The sequence below is a fragment of the Mustela nigripes genome, chromosome 4 (genome assembly GCF_022355385.1).
Source record: "Mustela nigripes isolate SB6536 chromosome 4, MUSNIG.SB6536, whole genome shotgun sequence".
NCBI classification, from domain to species: domain Eukaryota; kingdom Metazoa; phylum Chordata; class Mammalia; order Carnivora; family Mustelidae; genus Mustela; species Mustela nigripes.
The window spans coordinates 106,986,811-107,009,860 of NC_081560.1; the positions used below are offsets into that span (position 1 = coordinate 106,986,811).

Sequence of the window (23,050 nt, forward strand, 5' to 3'; positions counted from 1 at the left end):
ATAGGTAAGTACTATTAAAAAGACTTTTCCCCCTGCAGACCTGAGCTGAAAGAGTGTTTGGTTTGGACAAGGACAGGTGATTGGGAAGGGGAGAAAAGCTTGCAGCCCCACATCCGGGGCTCCCGCCCACTACACCATGCTAGAGGGACCCAGATGGAACAGTCAAGAACACCATATGCTTAAATCTCAGAACCGCACCTCCTTACAGCTCAAAACCATGACGCGTGATCAGTTAAGGCCACTGGAACAAGCTACGTTGGCATACAGGGCCGGTGTGCAAGGACCTGGACCGCTCGTGGGTAAGACGAAAGGACTGCACCCATGCATCTCGGAGGTCCCTTTTAGCCCTGATGGCTACAATGGCTTTTGTGAATTCTGCTTACATAGTGGTTCTTAATCTCCTAAGTCATTAAGTAATTAAGTCATTTCTTAATTCTTAATGCGAAGCACCATCTTTCTGTCCAGTTACTAGAGAAAGACCCGTACGTAGCCTCAATGAGTTAGCGCCGTGCCCTGCTCGATGCTGGGTTCAGTTCATTCATTCAAACGTTTCTTCGGTACCTATGAGATGCCCGACAGTCCTCTTGGTGTGTGGCGAAAGGGGCCCCCAGAAGGGTCCGCTTTGATGTGTCCTGGTTCCCCTCGCTTGTGCTTCCCTCCGCCCACTCCCATACTCAGCGCAAAGCAGCTCCACCAGGAAGCGGGCAGCAGAGAGAAGGTGTGGCTCGCATGGGCCAGCTCTACGGCTTGGTGGAGGTAGCCGAAGAAAGTCCGGTAAGAAACTAACTCGAAACACTGGTTTCCTCTGTTTAATATCAATCATATTAATAGAGTGTCGCTGTTAGCTCTAACCCTAAAACCAAACGTCTGTCTAAGGCTCAACCGCACCACTGTGCTACGGTTCTGACGGGGACCTTCCCTCGCCCCGGGGGCTCTAATGAGCACATGTGTTTAAGCTCACACACAGCGCCCTCCAGTCTCTTAAGGGGCTTGTGGGACGCTAAGTGGAAATGCAGCGAGAAACACGCCAGTGGGATCCCTCTCATCCGGTCTTAGGGGATGTGGCCACCATCACCGGGGACTGAACTAAGAAGCTGCAGGTGCGTCATAACACCTTACCCCACTGAGTGTGGGTGCCCACATGCAGAGCTGGGGTGGTAAAACAGCGCCTGTAAGACCCCATGGGGCTACCTGCTCCATTCATTCATTCATCACTTACTCACTGACTAACCCACACAAACGAGATCAGCCTCCACACCTGTTCTGGTGCCCATTTCAATCTGTACCTAACAGACAAGTTCCAGCCACCTTGGCACTAGCAGCCCCTGCAGGTCTGGATTAGAGAGTTCGACGTGTGGGGATGACTTGGAATCTGGAGCTCGACTGCCCACGTGACCACACGGCTCTGGCATTTTCTGCCTGTGTGAACTTGGACTGCGGGACTGAACCTCCCTATGCCTCAGTTTCCTTTATGGCACTTAGTTCACAAGGTTTTATGAGAATGATGTGAGCTAATATCTGCCTGGTACTCAGAACAGCTAGACACACACAACATACTATAGGAATATTAGCTATTTCTGAAGCCCAATTTTTAAATGGTGAAATACTTAAATCAAAATGCCACAGGTTGGAGGACATCAGAGAGAACTTGGAACTGGAGGGGGACTTCAGAAATAATATGATTCTACCTCCTTATCTTTTAGCAGAGTCCTTGGAGGCAGAGGGCTGTGGAGCCTCATGGAAGGCCAGCAGATCTCTGCTGCCCCAAATACAGAAAGGCTGGGTCTGTCTTCTCTCCAGGCCTCTAGTGTATGGACAGGCTCCTGGGCCACAAAACACAGTGAGGACATTTCCTATCTAAGGAAGAGTGCTTTTTAAAAAAGAAGAGTATAAAGCAATATTCTCTCTGTGTTAACACATTCTTTTCTAAAAGCCTGCCATGTGCTAGTAGCGACCAATGTGATTTGGGTATTTGATGTGTCTACACAGGAGGTTTTGGGGGAATCTTGCATTGTCCTTGGGAAAAAAAAAACTAATCATAGTTTGATTTTGTAGAGCTCACTGGATAAGAACATACTTTTGTTTCTAATAAGGAACAGTAACAAAGCAGACAACACTTGAGAAAGGTCAGAATTTGAAAGAAGACCATTTGGTCAGAAGTAACTTGATGTTTGACATCATTCAAGTTTCTCAGAACTCAGAATCTCTACGCTGAAACTACCTGCTGTGTGATACGTGTATACTGTGCGATCTGTACTTGGAATCCAAGTGTAAAATACGACACAACAGATAAGCCAGTTGTTCTCCCCAGCTTGCTTCCACCCTCTCTCAAGTGCTCCTAGTTTGTGGAGCAGCAGGTCAGCAAAGTCCTAGGACCGAAGGTCATGGACTCGCTCTTAATTCCTGGCTCTTGGTCTCTGGCCAGGGCCAGGCCACGGTCAGGCCACGGTCAATGCTGCCTGCTGGAAGTTGGCTGGGACCTGGATCCCTCTTTACCCCACCTCTCCTTGGCCTGGGCCACCGCAACAGCTCTTAGAAGAGCAGGGGAGGGGAGGGACACTCACACCAGCATTTCCTCCTGGTGTCACCTTGCTCATTAGAGCTTAAAACAGAGAACTCAGGTACCTGCTCAAAGGTCAGGCGCCTCCAGCAGCTTCCCCTGGCCTCAGAATAACATCCGGTTTCCCACGACCCACACAGCAGCTTGTCTACTTTGCCCTACTTCTCTCGGCTCTAGTCCTGCTGGGGTCCTCCCGCTCTGAAGTCACGTTGACCTCAGCGCCGAGGGACCTGCTCGTCCTGCAGGGGCTGAACTGGGCACCACTTCCTCCCCTGGCTGCGGGCCCCCTGCAAACCTGTCCCCGTCCCTCTCATGCTCAGCCACAGGACATCTTGCCTGGTTCACAGCATTTATCAGAGGTTACATCTTATTCAGCTCATATCCCAGGCTGACTACTCCCCCCTCCGGAGGCCAGGCAGGCTGGCTTATATGCTGTTCTATCTTTAGCATGAAGAGAATTCCCTAGAAAAAGCCGTGGGCCCAAGACTAGTAATTCGCCTGTTTTCTTCAGAAAGCTCTTCATTTGGCAGCTTCGTGCTTGCCGAGACATACCTAGAATCTACCGCAAATCTGATCTACATGCTGTGTAGATTTTCTGGCTTGAGTTCAGTACGGCTTAACCTACACGCTGTTCACACTTATTCCTTGGATGGCAATACATACAAAAAAAATAAGCTCGTCTTCTCCACGATCATGTTTCCTCATAAGCTCTTGGGGGTGCACCGCTGTGTGCGTTTTCCCACGTGTACAGATCGGTGCAGTGACCACCCATCAGGACGCGGCCCGGCACCCACAGCTCGGATAGCCCCTCTGCAGTCACGCCCCAGCCCAGCCCCGTCCGCCCTCTGTCACTGCGGCTGTGTCTCTCTGAGACTGTCCTAGGGTGCGACTTCTCAGCATACTGCCCTCAGGAGACAGGCACGTTGCTGTGTGTACCGGTGACCCTGGTCCATGGTGTGTGGTATCTTGGTGGAGGACACCTGTCTCTGTGCAGCCCAAGGCTAAGTGTCTGGGTGGTGGTCACCGATGGCCTGGTCACGACACTTACCGGGCGAAGACCGTGCCGCTGCCACCCGGGAAAGTGTAGGGGTGCTGCTTTCGGAACACGTGTCCCACGCGACTGCAGGGGACGATCTCCAGGCTGCCACCGCACTGCCACACACGGAACGAGATCTCTGAGAGGAGGAATGAGACTGGGTGACTGACAGAGCCCTGGGCTGCTCTCGCCCCAGGTGGGGCCCTGACGCCCGCCCGCCCGCCACCATCCCATCAAAGGGCGCTCGTGCCCTCAACGGCTGAAGGAGGTGGGAATAAGGGAGCTGACTCCCTCCAGAACACACTCTGGAACTTTCTATGGTGCAGACATCCGACACACCCCGGGCTCCCGGCTCCGTGTCATACTCCAGAAAGTAGGTGCAGCGGATCTGGGAATCAGCTTGGCTCTAGGGAGCATCTCACAAAGTACATGTCTGTCAGGTCATCAAGTCGGGGACCTTAAACGTACAACTTCAAACGGTCAACTCAACAGAGTTGGAGAGACAAAAAAGAGCGAATGAACACTCACACTCGGTTCACCAGGAGGGGGTCTCTACAACGGTGTTGTTTGACAGAAATGTGAAATGATGTAGACAAAAAGGAGAGAAATATACAAATTACCTAAGCTGGGGTAGGCGCAATCGTAGATTTTAGGACAGATCTGAATTATGGAAGTCAATGAGATCAATGTTACCAAATCCCTTGTTTCCACTAAATGATTCTATTCCAAGTTCAAAAGAGAGTGAGCACGTGGAAACGGTTTTTCAGATTCAGATGAGTCACCTGAGAAAAATGTGCATCTTTGGTCTATTCTGATTATAAAGGACCCTGGCCATAAGACCACACATGTCCATATAGCATCACAGTATCGAACAACAAAATGTTTGCACTGAATCCTTCACTCGCTGGTTTGGGACCACGGAGTATGACATTGGCACTTGCTTCATATACACTGTTAGAAAAGTGATCGCTGAAGGTGTATAAACATCAAAAGGCACGAAATGGCCACACGGTAAAGCTTTGATCGTAACTGCAGTGGGCCACCATACACACCATCTTCCTCTAAACTTCCTTTCCATGCACTGAGCGCTACCGTACACCTGGGCTTTCTTTACCTGGGAGAAAAAAATGCTTCCCTTAAGCTTCACAATTTATGCTTATCCATTACTGTGCATTATTAGCAGGCTTCCAGTCACCTGCGGAGTTCATAGGTGCCTCCTGGACTACAGCAGTGACCAAAGACGCTTGAGTTAGTCACAGATCCCTCAAAGCTGGCCACGGAGTTCCCCAGCCAGTCACCAGTGGTTCACCTGCCTGGACACAGAAGCCACCTGCAGGAGTACGTTGGTGCCCAGGGCTGGCGATGCTCAGGCCAACACCAACACACTCACCGCCCTGAGCATCTGTCCTCTGACAAAGCTCGGCACGCCCTGGCATCTGGAACAGCCTGGCATCCGCTGACCAGGCACCTGACGTAATCGCCAGCCATCCGAGTGGCCGTAGCCAACGTCGTGGTTGTTATGAACAGGCGCTTCCTCGACATCAAGAACACAGTGAGGAGGCCAGACGGAATCCACAGAACCAGTAGTCATTGCTGCAAGTATGGAGAGGTCAGGGGTCGGGGGACTACAATAGACCCCGAGTGAGGTGCTTGGGAAATCCTCTAGGCCAGGCCTCGTCTGCGGCAGCAGGTGCCCAGACTGCACAGCTGACGTAGAGGAAACACCCCAGTGGCTGGAAACAAGTGACCCAGGCCGCCGTTCCGGGCCTTTTGGAACCAATCCCCTCGCAGCCTTGAGAAACACAGGGGCATGGCCACCCCAGCCTCTGCAATGAAGGGCTTCTGACTTTTCTTTCTTCGTGTCCAATAACACTTTGAATAAGAAGTTCTCTGTATTTCAGGACATAAAATTAAACGTATGTTTGTCTAACCGGAACATTCAAAATTGGGGTGCGGGGAGGAAAGTCCTGTGGCTGCTGTAGGGGGAAGCCCTGAAAGGAGTGGGGTCCACTCAGGGATCTGGGCGGGGGATTTTGAAGACCACGCACGATGACTACGTTCAGCTCTGATTTCACTTGAACTTGGGGTCGCTACAATGTAGGGAATGGCTCCTCAAGAGAACTTGGTAGATTCTGAATTAGGCATCTTGGCCTTTGCTAACGACCAGCTCTGGGATCTTAGGCAAGACCCTGGTCCTTCATGAAAGGAAGTATATGGGGTTGTCAGAAATCTCTATGCTGTGCACCTGACACTGATGAAACTGTAATACTGTATGTCAGCCATCCTCTAATCAAAAAAAAAAAAAAAAAAAAAAAAAAAAGAAAGAAAGAAAGAAAGAAAGAAAGAAAGAAAAACAGAACCAAGAAAGCATCAGATGAGCAGGTGTACCAGAAGCCGAAAACAGCCTCTATCCCAAAGCTGCGGGGACACGCACAGAGGACAAACATGCCCAAGGAGCCTGAGCCCTGCATCTCCCAGGGGCTCAGGATCCGATTCTTTGTCTTTTTAACTGCTTACAGAGGCTGTCTGACCAGCTGGAAAAGCGGAAGCTGCAGTGCTTCCTTTTGGTGGGGCAGAGGGTGTGCTTGGAGAAGGTTTTGGATGTCACTCCCACACCCCTGCACTCCATCTCTCCTGACTCACGCCCGCGCAGGTCACACAGGCTGGACACTGCCAGTGTGTACCCGGCACTCAGAGAACGGAGTCGGAGCGGTTTCAGAAAGAAAGACTCAGACGGGGACTCCTGTTGCCGAAACCCATGCACCTGCTGACCTCTGAAGATAGTGGGGAGCAGAGCAGCTTTATTGAGCCAGGCAAGGGGAGGGAAGGTACCAGACGGGGCCCAGGAAGGGGTGCTTCAGCCCCTCCTGCCCTGCCCCACCCCACCCCACCCTGACCCCAGTCCCCTCAAGTCCTTCTGGGGAGCCTCTCTTATAGAACAGCTGCATGAATAGAAAACCAAACTACTACCACCACCAAACAAACCAGGTCATTTAAGATGATTAAGATTACGATGTCCCCTTTGATGCTACAATCAACACTAATCACCCTGTGACACAAAGCTGGCTGTCACTTCATGTGCCGAATCCATGCTTTCGGCTAACAGCACACATTTTGGAAAACCACACAGCGGCTTCAGGAGATGGTCACCCAAGTGACGTGCTGTCCTACTGGGAGGTCCTGGCTACTACTACTGGGGTCCTGGCTGGCTGGGCCCCCACGGGGCATGGGGAGATGTGTGCGGAGCAAGGGTGACTCAAAATTCTCCTCAGAAGGTTAATAATTCTTCTGAAGCCTTTCATGCTCAAACGACTTTAATACAAGTCCTCCCTGCCTGTCAACGTGTCGTTAAATAAAAGGAGTTGGACGCACGGTCCTTTGTCCCAGGGTACTTACTGAGCCTAGAGAAGGTTTCAATATCAAACAACGGCAGACAAATTTTCCACAGTGGAGATGTTATCACCAACTTTAACATCATAAAACAGAGAAAAATAAGAGGCTAGTCTAGATTTTTCTTTTAAACAAACAAACAAAAAATCCAAGTTTCTGATAGAGGTAGAAGTACTAAAAATGACAGTGACATCATGTTTCCCTGCTTGTCCTTGCCCACTCTCTCCCAGGGCACGCCCACCCAGGGCCGGGGTGATTGATTCAACAGCATCAGTGGCTGGCGAGACTCTGCTCAGAACCCCGGCAGAAAACTCTAAACCAACAATAGAACAAAATAAGAAGAGTCTTTTTATCTTACCGCGATAAATATGATGCGGCTAGTAATGTAGACCGAAGTCTACAAAATTTCATCGTCCCTAAACATCCCTAAGGCTGATTGGCATGGGTTATTAAAAATGAAAACAAAAAAAATCAACCAATTTAGAATCACTCACAAAACAGTCAAGAAGGGCTTAAATGCCACAGCCTCTCGGCGCCACGGGACTCCCAGTGTCACTGTGCCGTCTACCCTACGAGGCCGGCCCGGGCTGGCTTCCCACCTCACGTGGCTTGAACATGGAGCCCACGGCTGGTAATGCTTCCCCATGTTTGGAAGCTTGCGTCCGAACGCTTGGATCCAGAAGATGTTATCAAGTCTGCCTTTCCCTTCAAGGACAGTGCCTGTCTTCTAGCATCCTGTGCTCTAGTTGAGGGTGACGGATTTAACGCCCAACCCCAGACACCACGGTGGAAGGGATGCTATTTATACTTGTTTGGGGGTTGACACCGAGCAGGGAACAGTGAAGGCCTTTACAGTTCTGTGGTTCCTTTCCCAACTGGCTTCCCGAACACCGCCAGCTCTGGCCTAACAGTCTCTTCAAAGCTTCCACTTCTCATTTCGATGCCCTTGTTGGGCAGGAAAAAGCCCTGGTTTCCTCAGAACGGGAAAGTGCAGACCCAGGCTCTCACGTACCCAGGTTCTCTCCTCCCCACACGTCCATCATCATGTCATACTTCCCGAGCTCCTCGAAGTAGAGCTTGTCCATCACGAAGAGCCCGCCGGCAATCATAGGGGTTCTGGAAAGGCAGAGAAGGTAGAAGGGAAGAGGGGGACAGGCCAGAGGTCAAGGTTAGAGCTCCTGCATTTTAATGCCAAGGTCAGTTCTATGAGCTAACTTTAAAAACCACGGCGCAGCCATGGCGCCCTGTTCAGAGCTCAGGATGCCCTCACTCTGCTTTTCCACTGCTGACTTTTAATGCCTCCCCCCTGCCCTATTCGGACACTCCCACAGTGCAAGGGGCTGGACAGTGTCCCCTCCGGGAGAGTGACTGTTGGAGCTGGGGGCACTCCCTGACAAGCGGCCGTAAGCAGGTACTTGGCTTTTCTGTGCCTCAGTTTCCTTAGAGGATTACCAAAAACAATGCACATAAGCTCTTAGCACACTTGGGAAATGCTTGACGTCAGCCATCCTCCTCCTCATCCTGGAGCCCGTTCCTCCTGTCAGCTGGGACCCACCACCTTTGTGTCTCCTCAGCCTGGGAGGGAGTCAACTGAGCCCCCACTTCCATCCCCCTAGATGCCCTGAGAACTCAGTGTCGAGTGCTGGCAGTCTAGAGCACACTGTGTTGTTGGTGCCGGTGACCAGTGTGGGTGGCCACTGCCAGAAGTCAGTGCTGGAGTCGGTGTTGGAAGTCAGTGGCAGAAGTCTGTGGCACTGCTGCCACTTAACTGTGAGCCTAGCCTGAAGAGACACCCCACATTCATGCCCAGCCACAGAGGATTGACTCCTAACTCCCAGCCTGAATTCCTCAGCAGGACATGGCCTGAGGACCTGAAAGCCGGGTGTTAATGGCTCCAAGCGCTCTCCTCGATGGGGCCAGCAGGCAAGCAGAGGTAGCCCAGGAAGGCAGTGGACCAGTTAGGGCAGCAGGGGGGAATCACGCTCTCCCGGCCCTGCCCTTTTCCCTGGTCCCCGAGTTCAACTTGAAGAGCCCGTCCTGCTGGAAACCGTTCTACCGTACAAACATGAGAGAATGCCCAGAACTCGTAGATCTGCCTCATATAGTTCATCTATGGGCTCCGTCTGAGGAAAACTCATGGTACTTTAGTCTATAACCCGGGGGCAGAAACTCTTCCTGGAGCCAGGACAGGGGAAACGGTGTCCGCCGGTGGGCAGGAAGATGAAGAGCCAAACCACGTCTCTAGGAAACCCGGTGCCAGAGCCAGGGCCTACCTGGGAGGGGCACCCCAAGGGATGCCTGGCACTTACTTTATGGGGGCGACAGGGTTCCCCTGCCGGGATCTCCTCTGCTCTGGGGTCATGTAATCCCATTTGAAGACCAAGTTCCAGTCAAAACCTGCCGGAAAAGAAACAAAACGTTAGGGTGCTGGCGAGAACGGAGTGCGCTCCTGGCAGCTCTGTCCCTTACGGCTCAGATGTATTTGATACTTGGACTGGACTCACTGAAAACCACATGTAGCAAAACAATGAAGTAAAAGCACCACCGCTAAAGTAGCAGCAGAAGGGGGGGGTCCAGCGGTGGTGGGGGGGCGCACACCGACTCCTTCCTGAAAAAGCTCACCCCCAACGGAAAATGTGGGTCAGCCTTTCCTACAGTAAAATGCCTGAGAATCTCTCTGACAGGGAACAGAGAGCTGCTGAGGAGGGAGCAAACTCAAGTCTGCCACCACGCCTCCTACCCTATCCCCGGTGAAAGTACCCGGGGGAGGGACGAAAGCACAGGTTCCCTGGGCAGCCAATTCGGACCCCTCAGGACCCTTGACTGCCACTATACCATAGGGGGCGAGGTGGCAGAGGGGACCCTTTTAGGTGAAAACGAGCCAAAGGAAGTGGCAAAGTGGGAAGCAGGCTGTGATTTCTAAGATGGCAGCTGTCCTCATTCACCCTTTGAATCCACAGGCACCTCGGGGCAGCAGATCCTAGGCCGAGTACCTGGACGTGGTTCTGATATCCATGGGCCCCTGGCCCAAGCTGTCGGGTACGCCCTTATGCAGAAGGCACCCCGCATCGAGCCAGTCCACCCCACTTGATGCTCTCAGGACGCACGAGGAGACCATTCTTGGTAACAGATGGCTCACTGCATTTCCAAAGGTCTGACGGCCAAACCTAACTACTCCAGGGCCGTTGGACCTTGAGCTCTGTGCTGCCAGGCTTTCCGCTGGTAGGCAGGACTTGAGCAGTGCCTAAGTCTGGACTTCAGTTTGCTCCAAGGTCGATGTTCCTCTGCCCTGCCAGCCCCCGCGTCTGCAGCCCGAACAGGGCAGGCTGGGAGGCGTGGGCTGGAAGGTCTCCGGGACCCACACAGGATCCTTTATGGCCCAACCAAGTGCATGGGACTAAAAAGGTCTCCCGGCTGTCACTGCCAAGTGCAGCAGGCTAGCAAAGAGGCAGTGAGCCGTTGGGGGCCCAGGTGGCAGGGACAGCAGCACAGAGGGGAAACTGAGGCAGGCCCCACACAGGCTTTTCCTGAAGAGCTCGGCTCTCCCTGAGGCAGAAGGCCTGCTTCAACCAGGGAAACAACAAGCGTCCTGCCTGTGTATGAACAGACAATGCAAAGGCCTCAGTGGGCCTGCTGACATAATGTTATCTGCATTTTTTGAATGATCACTGTTATTTTATTAATTTGGTCCAAAGAGACAAACTTTATTAGGTTTTGAGGATCTGCTAAAAACATCATCCTTGATTCTTCTTCCTAAAGAGATTTGAGAAAATGCTCCTGGAGTAAATCTGTACCTCCTCTTCTTCTGACCCAGCAGGAGGACTGCACTGTCCCCCTCCTCCCCCTCCCCGCCACCACCCCAGGGCATCTATGTCCCTGCACCGGCTCTCAAATAAGCAGCTGCTAAGGGAAAAGAGAGCCGTCAAATCTCAGCTCTTTAAATCCTCAGGGAAGAAAACATTCTGAACACTGCTTTCTTGATAACTAGGGATCAGTCCTCTTTAAAACCCCAAAGCTTCAGCTTTGCGCAGTGGCAGTATCATAGCCAATGAGGTTTATCCGAGGCGTGATTATTGCTAATTAAAGCCCCAAAGCTTCTCACCATTTGCAAGAATCTTTTCTGAATGTTATGGGTCCTGATGTAAGGAGTGTCCCCCAACCACGACCGCCCTGTTCTGCTGCCTCGGGATGGGGGAGCTGCTCACGCACGTCGCTGACCTCACGCTGGCCACTCTCATCCCTCCACTACCCTCTGTGGCTGGCGCTCCTATCCCCCCACTGCTCGGATGGGCATGCTGAGGCCCGGAAGTGACCTGGCCAGCCCTCAGTGACATGGCAGGTCAGGGTCTCCCTGAGTGTCTCAGCACTCTGTTTCCTGAGGTCATGCCCAGTTTTATAGTCTTATGGTCTTCTATTTTTGATGCTAGACTAAGTGTCTGTGTGTCTGTGTGACTACCGTCCGTCCGTCCTTCTCTAATCAGCTCAAAGTGTTAGTGGTGGGGAAAGCAGCCCCTTGCTTCACATAAAGAAACCGGGGTGCTGGACGGCTAGGAAAGAAACCACGGATCTCAGGTATAAGGAATCAATAGTGAACAGATTACACCAACAGAAGGCAAAGGCTTTGATCTCTCTTTCAGCTGCCCTGAGCCATCTTTGCCGCCCTCTTGGCTCTTAGCCGCGTTCTGAGAGGCGTGGCTGCCCACCAGTGGGGTTTCAGAGCACAGAGCCTTCACCGCTGGGCCCTGCCAGCCCCCCAGCCCCAGGGACACAAGGACAACTCGTAAGAGCCAGACACCACGGGACCAGTTCCTTCGAGGGGGCCAATGTGGTCCCCGCACCCCTCTCAGCACCACGAAGTGCGGCGTGAGCTCAGGGCTTCTCCAGGCTGGTCCCTTCGTGGGTCCGTCCCACCAAAGCTACTTTGATATTTACACTAAGACCTCGCATGCCTTGTTCACGCCCTGCCTTCAAAAGCGCATGATGGGGTTTTCCAGAAGCTACAGAACGCGTGGTGTCGGTTCTCTGGTGGACAAGAGGACATGGCACTTGCAGCGTCTTATGTTTTAACAATTCCTTGGCTTTACTCCCTAATACAGCAAGTGCTGACACATACTGCCCACGTGAGCAGACATTCTTTGGGGCCTCTGATGGTTTTTGAGAAGGCGGAGCATGTGAGACAAGTGACTCAAGGGGCCTGGGTTGAGGGGCGTAAAGGAGCACATCTGGAGGCTGTGGGGACCGACAGGAAGCCGGTGTGACCCCTTGAAGCAGGATGTGGGGGGTCGGCAAGGTGGGGAGGAGGCGTCCACAGCCAGCCGGGTGCAGGGGTGACGAGTGGGTAGGGGTGGTCGCCGGGAGCCGGTGGTGACCTGGCTTTGCCACTAGGGAGACGCAGGCTGTCAGGGGCGCCGGGGTCAGAGAGGAGGCGAAGGCGAGCCCAGCCCTTCCCCTCTGCAAACCCCGAGCTCTGTGACACTCAGCACAGACCGCCTGTCAGCTCGGGTGACGCCTCGGCCCAGCCTCTGACTTGGGAAAACTTCATCTTCTCTGATTAAAAATGACACCCAGGGGCGCCTGGGTGGCTCAGTGGGTTAAAGCCACTGCCTTCGGCTCAGGTCATGATCCTGGGTCCTGGGATTGAGCCCCACATCGGGCTGTCTGCTCCGCAGGGAGCCTGCTTCCTCTCCTCTCTCTTTCTGCCTGCATCTCTGCCTACTTGTGATCTCTGTCTGTCAAATAAATAAATAAAATCTTTAAAATAAATAAATAAATAAATAAATAAAAATGACACCCGAACTGTGTACTAAGCCCCACATGTCGTCACAGCCACAGAAGGTCAAAGAGATAAGAGGAGAACAGGAAGTGTAGGAAGTTCTTTAAGGGAAAGAAGGCCATTTTCCTCTCTTTGTGAAAGTCTACTTGTCGGGCATGGAGACCATCTGTGCTTGCGGCAAGTGCGTTGGAGGTGAGCACGCGGCATCACTGTACTTGTGACACTGAGCGGGAGCAGTCACCAGCCATCGTGTGGACAGCCAGGGCAAGGCAGGCTGGACCGGGAGTGGCACCTACCGCCTTTCAAGTCAGCGGACGCCCCCACGTACTGGAAGTTGTCCATATTAATGACATCAATGATAGGGGACACTACCCGTGTCCTGTCCTGAAAAACAAATCAACAACAGAGGGGGGGGTCAGTATCACAAACTAAACAAAGCATCCCGCCCCGCCAGGGGCAGGCATCGGCGTCCGGCAGCGTCAGGGACACCTGCCACCCCTCCCACCATCTGCCACTCCAGGCAGGTGGGGGCGCTGGGGCTCCCCATTCCCCGAAACCCACCCTCTGCCGTCACAGACGGGGTCTGTTCTGGGCCAAGTGACGTCAACAGGGAGCAGGCAGAGAGAATCGCTCCCTGCTAGCAGACAGCTGTGGCCATGGGACACCTCCGGTGTTTGCTGCCTAGGCTGATGGCCAGGACTGCCCCCGTGTGTCCCCCGCATTCTCTTCTGCTTCCCCAGGCACCCAAACTTCCAGGCACAGGGCTACTCTCCTTCCGACAGAATCTAAGCTCAGCTGTCCTTAAGCGTCCTATTCTGTGAGCTGCAGTCAGTGCTGAGAAAGGACTCTCGGCGGAGGGAGCCACGCAACGATGCTGGGAACCCGTCTGTGTGTGTGTGGTGGGGAGCACATGGATATGGCTATGGCTGAAGGTAACCCAAGGAAACTCAAAAATCCCAGATTCAAAGCACATCTCACCTGTGAGTCCACCTGACAAAACATATACCCCCTTAGATGGAGGCATTTCTTTCTGCCACAGTCATTACTCTGGTGGTCTGGGAACATATGGTCTTTCAACTTTCCTGCCCTGTTTAAGATCAGATGCTTGGGGCGCCTGGGTGGCTCAGTGGGTTAAGCCTCTGCCTTCGGCTCAGGTCATGATCCCAGGATCCTGGGATCAACCCCCGTGCTGGGCTCTCTGCTCAGCAGGGAGCCTGCTTCCCTCCACCCAGCCTGCCTCTCTGCCTACTTGTGATTTCTGTTAAACTTGTGATCTCTGTTTGTGAAATAAATAAATAAAATCTTAAAAAAATATAAGATAATCAGATGCTTGACGCTGGTGAGAGGCCCTGCCCCACGTGGCTTGTTAACAAAAAAGAGTAAATGCTTTCCTCGAGCCGCTTATAGAACCCGTGTTCACCATAAGAAAGACTGTGAGAAACAACGAGTAACAGAATCCGCAGAGCTAGCAACAGAACACGTCTGGGGAAGATGGACGAAGAATCTCAAGTTTCACTAGCCCCAGGTGCAAGTTTACGGGGTAGAAACCCCCGTGCAGGCCCTAGGCATGGACAGTCCAATCTTTCTCGCTCGGGTCCGCCTGGGCCTAGGGATGGGAGTCGAAGAACACACTGTGCTCGGCTTTTACGTCCATTTCTTTTGTTTTGACTTCTGATAGGACGGGACTTAGTGAGCTTTATAATTTTCCACTCCTTCCATCCTTACTTGGGGAGAGGGTACTGGAAAGGCTTGTGATGGTCCCCGCCGTGGAGGTATGGGGTCTCCGCACATGCTAGCATCTTGGCTGTGGCTTCTGTGTCCTCTGCCACCCGGGGAACAGCCTTGTGCTGTGAAGACCGACCTGGGAGAGGTTGGGTGGGGGGCTACAGGAGGGTGGGGTTTCCAGGGGGTTCCTCCTTCAGCTGGGTGGGTGTGACGTGCCAGAGGGCTCAGTGTGGGATGGGCTAGGACCGGCTTTGCCTTCTTGGCTCTGCCACCTGTAAGAATTTTGGATGTGTAATTCAAGTTCCCTGGATCCCCAGTCCCTCTTGTGTCAAATGGGGGTAAGAGCCAGATCCCAGGTAATAGGTAACGTGTCTAACGTGTGGTTAGTAAAGAGGTCTGAATACCGTACTGTTACTATGAGTGCACAGAGCCACACTACCATCACATCGTAATTACTAGTAGCTGGTGGTTAGTTAGTATCTCATGACTTACTATCCGTCGGCTACATCCTCGTCATGCTTGACTTGCAAAAGGTATGACTTGTGCATTTCCTATTTCTCTAGTACTTTCATTAAGTTTGTTTCATCACTTTCCTAAGAAACACTTTCTCAGTCGGGAGGAAAGAAAGGCAGCAGAAGTAAAAGGCAAGAGACATGGCAACAGGCCAAAAGGAATACCACTGGTGATGTTTCTAGAGACAGAGGTTCACAGAGCAAGCCTGGGTCACCCTGACAGCCTCAATGGGGTGGTCGTGGGCCCCCGTCCCACTGCAAGCCCACAGGCTGGGTTTCTCAGCAAGCAGCAGGCAGGAGACACATACCCTGGCCCTCAGGGCTCAGGCAGCCAACGCCCGGCTTGCACCTGCTGGAGGCCCGGCGCTGGTCTGCGTTCCGAGGGTTGGCTACAAAGCGGCAGGCAGGGGAGGAAGGTCCTCCGAAGGGAAAGAAAAGGCATCAAACGAGTCAGGCTCTCACCAGCCTCTGCTGATCCTTGTCCCCCGCCTGCCAGGTGCTTTCCTCCCCAGCCACAGATTCCCACGGTTAGTAAAACGCTCTCTGAACAGATGCCCAAGCGCGGACTTTCCCCCTCTCTGGCATCAAGGCAAACCGCAGCGCAAGCCCCACGCCTCACCTCGGCCACCCTCTCCAGGAGGGGCTCCAGCCAGTGCTCGTTGCACTCGCAGTGGCTGTCCAGGAACGTCAGCACCTTGGCCTGGGCTGCGTCGGCCCCCCGGACCCGTGAGCGCATCAGGCCTGTGGAAGGGATTTCAAAAGAGCGTCAGGGTATCTGAGAAAAAGGCCGCGGTGTCCTCCAGCCCCCGGCGTGGACACCCCGTGCGGCTCTGCAGGCCCCTGCGAACCGGGGCGGGAGGATCCATGCTGGGACAGAACTGCCGGCACTTCCTCCTCCGAAGTGAACTGGGCGCCCGGGAGCACGACCCTCTCAGAACGCCTGCCCTCTGAGACAGGCCTTTACGCAATGAGCTGTCCTCCATTGAGCCACTTGGGTGTGGGACTTTTACAACTATTTTCCCCTGACACAGCCACAGGGTTTTATAATTCACTGGGCCATGGAAGGTGTTACTCAGACACTTCCAGGGGCTGAAGGGGCCGATGTCGGGGGCGGTAACGCAGTGAGAGCAGAGCTGCAAGTATCTTTGTCTTCCTATGACCTCGCGCAGCCCAACAGCACCTGGGACGAACCCCCGGTGACTGGCTTTTAAACAAAATTGGTTCCATATCAGTCAAATTAATACCACTTATATACTTGTGACTGTGCCTAATGCAGTTTTTTTCCGATCATGCGAAGTCTTAGCACAAGTGCTGTCTGCGTCACAGGGTAGAGCGGTCGTCATCAGTGGCTTTTGCCGTGGATGCCGGGCTCCAGATGGCCCCTGCCTTGCCTGTGGTTCCACGTGGATAACACGGTGTCAGTTATCCATGGTCAACTGTAGTCTAGAAGCAGATGACCCTTCTTTTGATGTCTCCTCAGAAGGCCAAGTGTCAAGCTGTAGCCTGACGCTATGTCACTATGTCTCTGTCACACACGTCACTTTGCCTCATCACATGGGCATTTTATCATCCCGTCAGCACGAGAAGGGTGAGTGCTGTAGGATCAGGTATTTTGAGAGGGACCACATTCACCTAACTTTTCTGTAGTATACTGCTGTGACTGTTCTATTTTACCATTATTGTCGTTCGTCTCTTACGGTGCCTAAGAAACAGTCTAAAGAGGGTCCGTATGACCCGTGATTTCTGGTATCCCCTGGGGGAGGGCCAGTGTTTTCAGTTGCTTCGTACACTGTAGTCAAAATGGGTTTTTCATGGTTCTTACAGAGCTGCGTGCCACGGGAGGGAAAAGAGATGAGGCTTCTCGTACTGCAAAGGGCCAGGGAGCAGGCAGAAGCAGTCAGACTGGATGGGGCTCAACCCTTAGAAGGAGAGAATCATGTGACGTGGAGGGCCCGTGCTGGTGGCGTTTCCCGCAAGGTCACTCCATGACCCACCGCAACACCACCTTTTTGGGTTGTGGTGTCAGAGGACAGAGTTGGGGGTCTCCAGAGTGGCTGGAAACGGAAGGAGATCCCGGAAAGGAGGGCAGCCCCCGGGCTGGCAGAGCACCTCCCCACAAATCCTCGGCTGACCGCCGGATCCTCAGGCACAGGGGAGACCCCAAGCAGTGGGTGAAAGGGAACCATCGAAGGGTTCAGCTGGTGACTACCCCAGGGACGCAGACTTTGGCACAGGAGTCCTGCGCGCCAAGGTCATCTCTGAAGTTCCTCAGCTGATTCTAATAAACAGCAAGATGAAGAATCACTACAACCCTCGGCACTGACTAAAGCTAAGCCATTCCTTCGCTGCCATAGTATTTTATATGACTGATTTTCTCTCTCATCCAGCAGCAGTACTGTAGGGACCCGTCTGTACGTTCAAATATATGGGATACACACGCACGTACACACCAGCAGCCAAGCACACGTAGACATTAGTGTGTGTGCGTGTTCTCGCTCACCCGTTGCACACTCATTTGTTTCGAACAGTGTCCCACCCTCTGCTTCCCCCGGTGGCCCCTCCTGGCCCTGTTCCGAAACAGTGTCAATGCGGGCTCTCACCCAAATGAAGATGCTGAGTTAAAGCATGGAGAAGGACCCATTTCTGAGGCTAATGGCACTCCCTGACGAAGCCAGCCAGTGATCAGTCAGGGATAAAATGCCGACATGAAAAATAATTTCTCTCTTTTCCACCTCTTCTTCTTTTCTTCCCCCCTGTGCTAGCAAACACTTCGGGCTTAAATTCAAAAAGTTATGACGCGGTTTGTGTGGAAGCAAACATAAGGCAAGACTTTCAGTCTGATCTCAAGGTTTGGGCTTATTCTAAGCTTGGGAGACGGATGGGGAGTCCAGCAAACGGAGCTGGCTTCGGAGCAAGCTGGTCCCCTTGTTTACGTATCCTGAACATCTGGACTGATGACCTTTGTTGGTTAAAATACGGTGCTGATGGCATGGTCCTAACAGGCTCAGTCACTTTAACACGGATGAAATTCGGGCTAAGACGAACTGACTGTTGGACTGTCCAGGGGACCAGAAGAAATAGCGCATATTGATCAGGGATCGCAAGCACCACCGCTGCAGAAATCAACAGAGTCCTTCTCAAATAATGAAAATGGCCTGTTTTAAAGCATCTGTGTCCGGACTACGGTGGAGTCTAGAATCCAGCCGCCGTGCCCTCCGACAGCATGGATGCACGGGATGGTCATTACCCTGCGATTTTAGTCTCCTTTCCAGACACTTCAAAGTAATACCTCCCCTTTGGAGTCTGTCTTGTAACTGCCAATAAAGTCGACTGATGAGGCCAACTCCGGCAGATAAGACTGACAGCAGGTTTTGAAGCTGGTATTTGCAAAATCCAATAAGCATGTAATTGCAGCGCTAGCTTCCTTCTCGGGATGCCGCACCTCCAGTGGGCTGTCAAACTCGAACCCCTTATTTTATCAGATGCCTGGAGCATGGAGTCATTAAACTTCTCATTGCTAAATCTTTGTTTTTCTTCTAAACTCTACTGCTCCAGGGACTGATAAGCCTTCCTTGATGGTAAAAGGAAGAGAGGAGCCAATTTCCCAAATACATAAATAAAAATGTAATTTGAACTCCTGCTCTAGTATACAAACAATTTCAATTAAGCTTTGAACATCCTCCCTAGGCTTTGCCGGGAGAGGCTCCCAAGAGGCGCTGATTGAGAGAGACAGACAAAAAGACTGGAAAGTTAATTGTTCTTTGAGCTGAAATATTTCTTTAAGTCGTTGCCGGGTTCGGGAAAAGTCAGAATTCAACAGTCTTGGTATGGAATTAAGAAAAGAGTCTTACCTTCTCGCCGATCATTTCTGAGAACTCGTACCTTCTCAATTTTCCCCAAGAGGGCCCCGTCTTCAGCTAGGGAAAGAGAGAAGTGGAACATGTGGTACCCCATTTACAAGGGTTTTGCACTCAAGTATCGTGAATCTCGGTCATCTGTGGGCAGAGACTCTCCTGGGGCATCAAAGAGGCACTCCTTTTGCAGGCCCTGATCTCTGGCTGTCTCGGGAAATGCGTCACTAGCAGCCACGCTAAGGGAAGCTGGCGTTCGGAAGTCCGGCCGGGCATGGAGGAGGAAGCCAACCTGGTACTTACGGTCATTGCTGTAGTCATCCACCAAGATGATCTCTTTTATGAGGTGGGGTGGGCTTTTCTTAAGCACACTGAGGAAACAAACATAAAGATTGGAGGTCTTTAACGACTACCATTTGGGGTGGGGAATTCTCACATGCTGGTCCCAGACCCTGGCTGGAGAAGCCACCAGCCACTGCTCATGCTGTAGTCAGGTGACCTGCCTGTCTCCCCCCCATCCCCCAACCCCAGACAGCTGGGGCCGTGGGGCCGTGTCCAGCACCCCTCCCGGGGAACACCTCCCATACGGTGCAGCAGGCAGGCAATGGTGGGGAGGGGGGGCTCTCCAGCCCTCACCTGACCACGGTCCTCAGCAAAGCCGACCTGGCTTCATTGTGGAAGGTGATCACCACGCTGGTGGCCGGCAGGTCCACACGCCACTGCTTCCGCTGACACCTGAGGGAAGAGCAAAGATCATTCCCTGAACAAGAACCTGGTCCAGCCTCGGGAAGGTTCTGGGGAGCACAGGCAGCCCGAACGGCCACGGCAGACATATTCGGATGAGCTGGTGATCCGTAGGAGGGACTGGCCTGTTCTGAGAGGAAGTGACAAGGGACATAAGGAAACAGGAAAACACAACCAGAGTTACATTTTAAAAGATGATTTCGGCAGAAAGTAACATATTGAGAACATCTTTCTAACGCTGAAAAAAAAAAAAAAGAAGCGTGTTTTAAAACAGTGAAGTCCCACTTATTCTCACATACAGATACACCTCAGAGATGTGCTTTTCACAATCCGCAGTGGGTATTTCTGAGGGCTGGAACCAACTGCGGGTCGATGTTCTTTTCTCGTTTCTTCAGCAGCACACGGGGCTTCTGGGGTTCTTGGCAAAGCTGTGTGTGGAACCTGCCACTGCCCCGCTGACCACTCTCCTCCTACCCCTCTACCAAGGCAGCAGGGACACATGTCTGTCACCCTGCCAGGCTGGGGCAGGGTGAGGGTACGGGGGCTCCTGAGCCTGCCCGCTCTCACCCTTCATTTAAGGAGCCGAAGGAACCCCAGGACTGCAAAGCGGATCTGGGGGAGCCAGGGAGAAACTACGGGCAGACCAACGCAAGGCATCTATCCAGTCTGTTCTCCACAAACAGACGCAAGACTGTGAGGACATGGAATGGCTCTTTTGAAAAACAGGACTCTGCCAGCCGGAGGCTGAAGACGCTAGAGTATCCCACACCAGAGGCAGAATGACCCAGGAAGGGGGCTCCACCTCAGCAGAGACCTTCCTAGGGGACCCTCTGAGGTGGGCTCCCATTGACCCGGAGAACATGCCGGCGGGGCGGGGATGGTGCCGGACACAGAGCGGTAACTCTGCGGCAGGCTCACCGCCTGTCAGGACCACTGGGCAGCCATCAACTTGGGGTTTCAGTGCATTTGGAGAGTTTCCAAAATGGTGGCACCTGCTTGGAAAAAAGGCTGGGGAGACCGTCAAGCATCTTTGCCCCGAGGGAAACCGTTCTCCGTGTTTTTGTAGTCAGGGTGGGAAGAGTGAGAGATTTTTGCTGTGAGCCTGCAGCAGGGCGGGAGCTGTCTGTGGCACCCACAAGGAGGTCTGGCCATGCTGGCCTCTGGCACCTGCAGGCGGTCCTGCCCTCACACAGGGATGCTTGCTGCCACCAGCACCGAGGGCGCTGGAAGCCTTCCACGGTGCCAAGACACTGAAAACCCTGTTTTACCTGTTAGCCCTTAATGCAGCTTACCACCGTTGTGAGGGATCCGCTTCCAGAATTAAAGGCATCTATCTTGAATGGCAAATCGGTGGGAAGAGCGCAAAGATTTCTTTAAAAAGTCACCTTTGGAGCTCAGCCACGGCTAAAAGCATTTACGCAGTTAGGGACTAAAGTGGCCGCGCGAGTGGCTCATGGACAACGGTCAGCAGTTCCACACAAACAAGGACATCTGAGAGGAAAATGAGACACTCGTTTTCCCTCCTGACTGGGAAAACGACTTCAGAGGAGCACATTCTCAAAAAAAGCAAGAAAAGCCAGGCAATTAAGAAGCAATTAGGTCAGAATCACAAGATGGACCTCTTTTGTTTATTCTGGTTATCTGGATAGCCCGACTGTCATTAATCATGAGAAAACCGCATCATCTACCCGTCACTGCCGTCCGGGGGACAAAAACGCATTCTGGAATTGATATGGTACCTCATTATGGCTCCCGGCAGCCGCGTCTTTAATGACAAGGAGACAGATAGGCTAGTTTTACTGTCACTCCTTTTCTTTCCATTTTCAGAATTAGCCAATTGTTGGATTAAGGGAGGGTGTGCAAGGTTCAGCTGTGAACACATTCCTGATGGCAGTCCTTCCCCCAATGCAATCTGTCATGCATGAGAAGAGAGATGCCCCCCGCGGTGAGGGGCCACGCAGTCCAGTGCGCAGCGCTGAGCGGGGCAGGCCAGGTGCACCCCGGCTCCCTGAGCACGGGCCGCCGGGGTATGGGGGGACTAAACCAGGGAAGCACCTTTGCTTCTCGAGGCGTCGTCCCCTTCATCAATCCAATCATGCCCTACCCTCTCGGCTTCCTCTTCTCCATGGGAAGTCTCGTGCTCGCTGGGAAGTCTCAGGGGGGCCCTGGGAACATTTTTTCCAGAACACAAAGGGCTGCTGCTTCCACATCGTTTGATGAAAACTCCCCTGCATATTCATAAGGCTCCAAGTTCCGCTAGGACTTGGCAGCCAGGAGGCATCCCGTTCTTTAAGGCAAAAGGGATAACGAGCAGCGACGGAGAAGTATCTTACACCCCACGGCTGCGAGGGTATGTGCACACGGACGCGTATGGATTCAGATCCCAACTCCTCACGCAGAGCCAAGAGAAGGGGGAGGGGGGAGCGCAGAATTTCTTTAAAAAGAAATGGAATAAATCTCGCCTTTAAAGACTCCCAGCCGTGCCAAGCTGTCTTCACTACTGCAGAGCGAGTGAAACAAGGCCCCATACAGCAGCTCCTTGGGGGACTCGGCTGCTGGGGATGTTCAGGCTGGAGCTCTCCCGGGGAGTGGGGGGACGGACTGCAGCTCCCTGCAAGCCCATGGTGGGACGGGTTTGCCGCCGACAGGAGGTGGAAGCCGTGGGTACCCGGGGATGCACGACGGGGCCCTGGGTCACATGCTGGGGATGCAAGATCGCCAGAGTGTCCACGGGTCTGGTACTAGAGTGGTCATTCGGGTGACTTCCGAGCGGTAAAATGCAGACTTTAAAGATCTCCATGCCCACGTGCTCCTGAGCCCTTCTAAGAATGAATTTGTCTCCGGGGCAGATTGTTCTGACGTGGGGGTTATATTTGGGGTTGAACACAAAGTAGATCAAAGAACCCCGGGCATTGCTTCGAATGTACCCCCCAATGCACGGGGAAGCTAGGGGCTCTGTTTGGGAATGCAGGAGTTGAATCATGAGTGTTTTCTGCTCTCCTGCCCCCCAGTATGCCACTGCCCCCCACAATCCCGGCTGGTCCGGTATTTCCGCAAAGGGCCTATGGTAGCCTTGGTTACCAACTGTGTCATCTGCAAAGATGGCTCTCATAATCTTGCACGGTTGTTGGAAAAATCAAATAAAAATGTATGAAAAAGAAGGCCACTGTAATTCTAACTCAGGGGTGTAATGCACATGTGGTGGTTGTGTACCATTGGTGCCGGCCATCGGCATGTGGCGGTCAGCATGGAGTCTTCCCTGTGAACTTGTTGTTGAGGCCAGTGTGACAGGCGTGAGACAGACTAACGCACGTGGCGATCTGGGGGAGGACAGCACAGTCACTCAGGGGAAGAAGGGTTCCTAGGGCTGCAGGAAAAGCTCAGCGGATGTAAGAGAAGGGGGCAGAGGAGGAGGCTTCAATATGCGAGAGAGAGTTCCGGGACGTCTATAAGGTACAG

At 52.9% G+C, this 23,050-nt stretch overlaps 1 protein-coding gene and 1 pseudogene across 1 annotated transcript in view; one reads left to right on the forward strand and one right to left on the reverse strand.

Annotated features, from left to right (window-relative positions):
* The window catches only part of GALNT2 (polypeptide N-acetylgalactosaminyltransferase 2), a 180,204-nt gene that overhangs the window by 15,311 nt on the left and 141,843 nt on the right, over positions 1 to 23,050 (reverse strand). Inside the window, exons 4-11 of the mRNA XM_059397251.1 lie at positions 19,484 to 19,582; positions 19,151 to 19,218; positions 18,848 to 18,913; positions 15,616 to 15,737; positions 13,056 to 13,143; positions 9,296 to 9,383; positions 7,999 to 8,102; positions 3,609 to 3,735 (exon numbers count right to left, since the gene is read on the reverse strand). Of these exons, the coding sequence (XP_059253234.1) occupies positions 3,609 to 3,735; positions 7,999 to 8,102; positions 9,296 to 9,383; positions 13,056 to 13,143; positions 15,616 to 15,737; positions 18,848 to 18,913; positions 19,151 to 19,218; positions 19,484 to 19,582 (762 nt within the window). The remainder of the gene's footprint in view (positions 1 to 3,608; positions 3,736 to 7,998; positions 8,103 to 9,295; positions 9,384 to 13,055; positions 13,144 to 15,615; positions 15,738 to 18,847; positions 18,914 to 19,150; positions 19,219 to 19,483; positions 19,583 to 23,050) is intronic.
* LOC132016961 (U4 spliceosomal RNA) lies at positions 11,006 to 11,133 on the forward strand (annotated as a pseudogene).